The following is a 1,811-nucleotide window of genomic DNA, read 5'->3' as shown; positions in this document are numbered from 1 at the left end:
TAAAATGTGTTTTAATAATTTAGAACAGTCAATTATGAAAATATAGTACTAATGTAGAATGATTTCGTGGTAGTAGTGGTGTAGCGGTGTATAATGGCTGGTGGCGTGAAGTGACTTCGGTCTTGCTGGTCCAGGTACATCTGATCAGGCTGTGCTCCTGTCTCCCTTATATATGCTGTCAGCTCCTTTGATCTGGTCAGTATACGGAACTCGCAGGTGCCTTGGGTGTGGTCGTAAAAGTTGTTGTTGTTGTCGTACTGAAGAAACCACCGTCTTGTGTTCATAGGTTGTTATGCTAAATGCTTTTACAAGGAGAACCGCATAGTATGGTTCGAATAATTAAAAGCGGTTTATAATACCTTCAGTTATACATTCTAATACATGCCCATTACACCTCCCCACCAAAAAAAAGGTTATAAGCCTGTAAGGCGAAGAACCTTTAACAATAATATTTAGGTTCAATAGTTGATTTACAATTTTGACGTTCATTTTACATTTAGTAATTATACATTTTTCATTTTTCATTTATCAATTACATTTTGTTTATATTTTATAGTTTGATGATATTTACAATTTTAATATCATTTACATTTTTTTTTATATATATTTTAAAAAACATTTCCATTACCTGAAATTAATTAAAAATTTTGTTTAAGTCTTAAAAATAATGTTAGTTAATTATATAATATACATTTTTATTTCCCTGTAAATTGCAATACAATTGTATTTAGTGTTTATGATCCTTCACCAATTAATGTTAATACTATATTATGTTTATCTGTGAATAATATTATGAATTTGTTACGTACGTATGCAAAATATGAATTAAATTTAATAATAATATAATAATAATATTTCGGTTTTGTTCATCATAGTGAACTCGAAATCCACTATGAAGAAACGGATCTGTGAACTAGAATAAAACTACATTATTCATAAACATTATAATTATTTAAATTCTTTATATATATATTTTTTTTTATTCTTCGAATAAGTGATCAATAGAAATAATCCGTCGAGCAATAACATCCTCTAGTATTTCCCCTACTTCTATACACACTGATCTCTCCGCGCTCGGATGACTTATTACCGCGTGAATGAACGCCGTAACTGGTATCATTGCCCTGCTTAATATATATGGGTTCAATGGCATACTCATTTTTCTGTTTGCTTCTCTGACATGTCGTTTAAAGCATCCTACACAAATTCTATTCCCTCGTATGTATTGGTGGTGAGGGCCATTTAATAATTCATCTCTAAGCTTTTCAAAGAAATTGACTGCTTGCAGTGTTAGTGGGTACTCCGCCGACAATGGTGTTTGGTCGCTCATGGTGTATTATATGGTTTTATATATATATTTTTTGTTATTATTATATTTTTTTCTTCTTATATTTATCTGAAAAAATAGTTAAATTTATTTATTACTTATATACTTTTTTACGTTTTATTGCACTATGTATTATTTATTTTGTATTTAATATTTATTTTATTAGTATATTACGTATTATTTTGTTTTTGTACGTTTTATATTATCATTTATTTAACTTGTTTATTTATTTTTTAATTATTTATTTACTAGTATATTACGTATTTTATTATTTTTTTTGTTTGTATGTTTTATATTATTTTATATTTTTTATTGGATTTGTTTGAAAAGGTGGTTGGAGAATTTCACGTCTAGAAATTAATCGATCTAATTCTTCACTTATAATTAAACATATCAGTATTATCGATCTAATCGGATGTAAATTACAAATTGGTAGAAGATATTCAGTTAATGGAGTCATCACTAAATCTAATGTTTCATTGTT

The 1,811-nt window shown here is 27.8% G+C and overlaps 1 protein-coding gene across 1 annotated transcript; it reads right to left on the bottom strand.

Annotated features, from left to right (window-relative positions):
- Positions 1–720: 720 nt before the first annotated feature.
- Positions 721–1,330, bottom strand: LOC107882432. The gene has a single exon (XM_016800755.2). The coding sequence runs from the start codon at positions 1,328–1,330 to the stop codon at positions 980–982; it is 351 nt and encodes a 116-aa protein (XP_016656244.1). The 3' UTR covers positions 721–979.
- Positions 1,331–1,811: the final 481 nt, after the last annotated feature.

This window comes from Acyrthosiphon pisum, unplaced genomic scaffold (assembly GCF_005508785.2).
Source record: "Acyrthosiphon pisum isolate AL4f unplaced genomic scaffold, pea_aphid_22Mar2018_4r6ur Scaffold_20534;HRSCAF=21316, whole genome shotgun sequence".
Lineage (NCBI taxonomy): Eukaryota > Metazoa > Arthropoda > Insecta > Hemiptera > Aphididae > Acyrthosiphon > Acyrthosiphon pisum.
Note: the sequence above shows the minus strand (reverse complement) of the source record. Positions and strands in the feature narration are given on the sequence as shown.

Bases quoted from the DNA above. Each gene is read 5' to 3' on its own strand.
- LOC107882432 (XM_016800755.2), bottom strand. From the start codon at position 1,330: ATGAGCGACCAAACACCATTGTCGGCGGAGTACCCACTAACACTGCAA.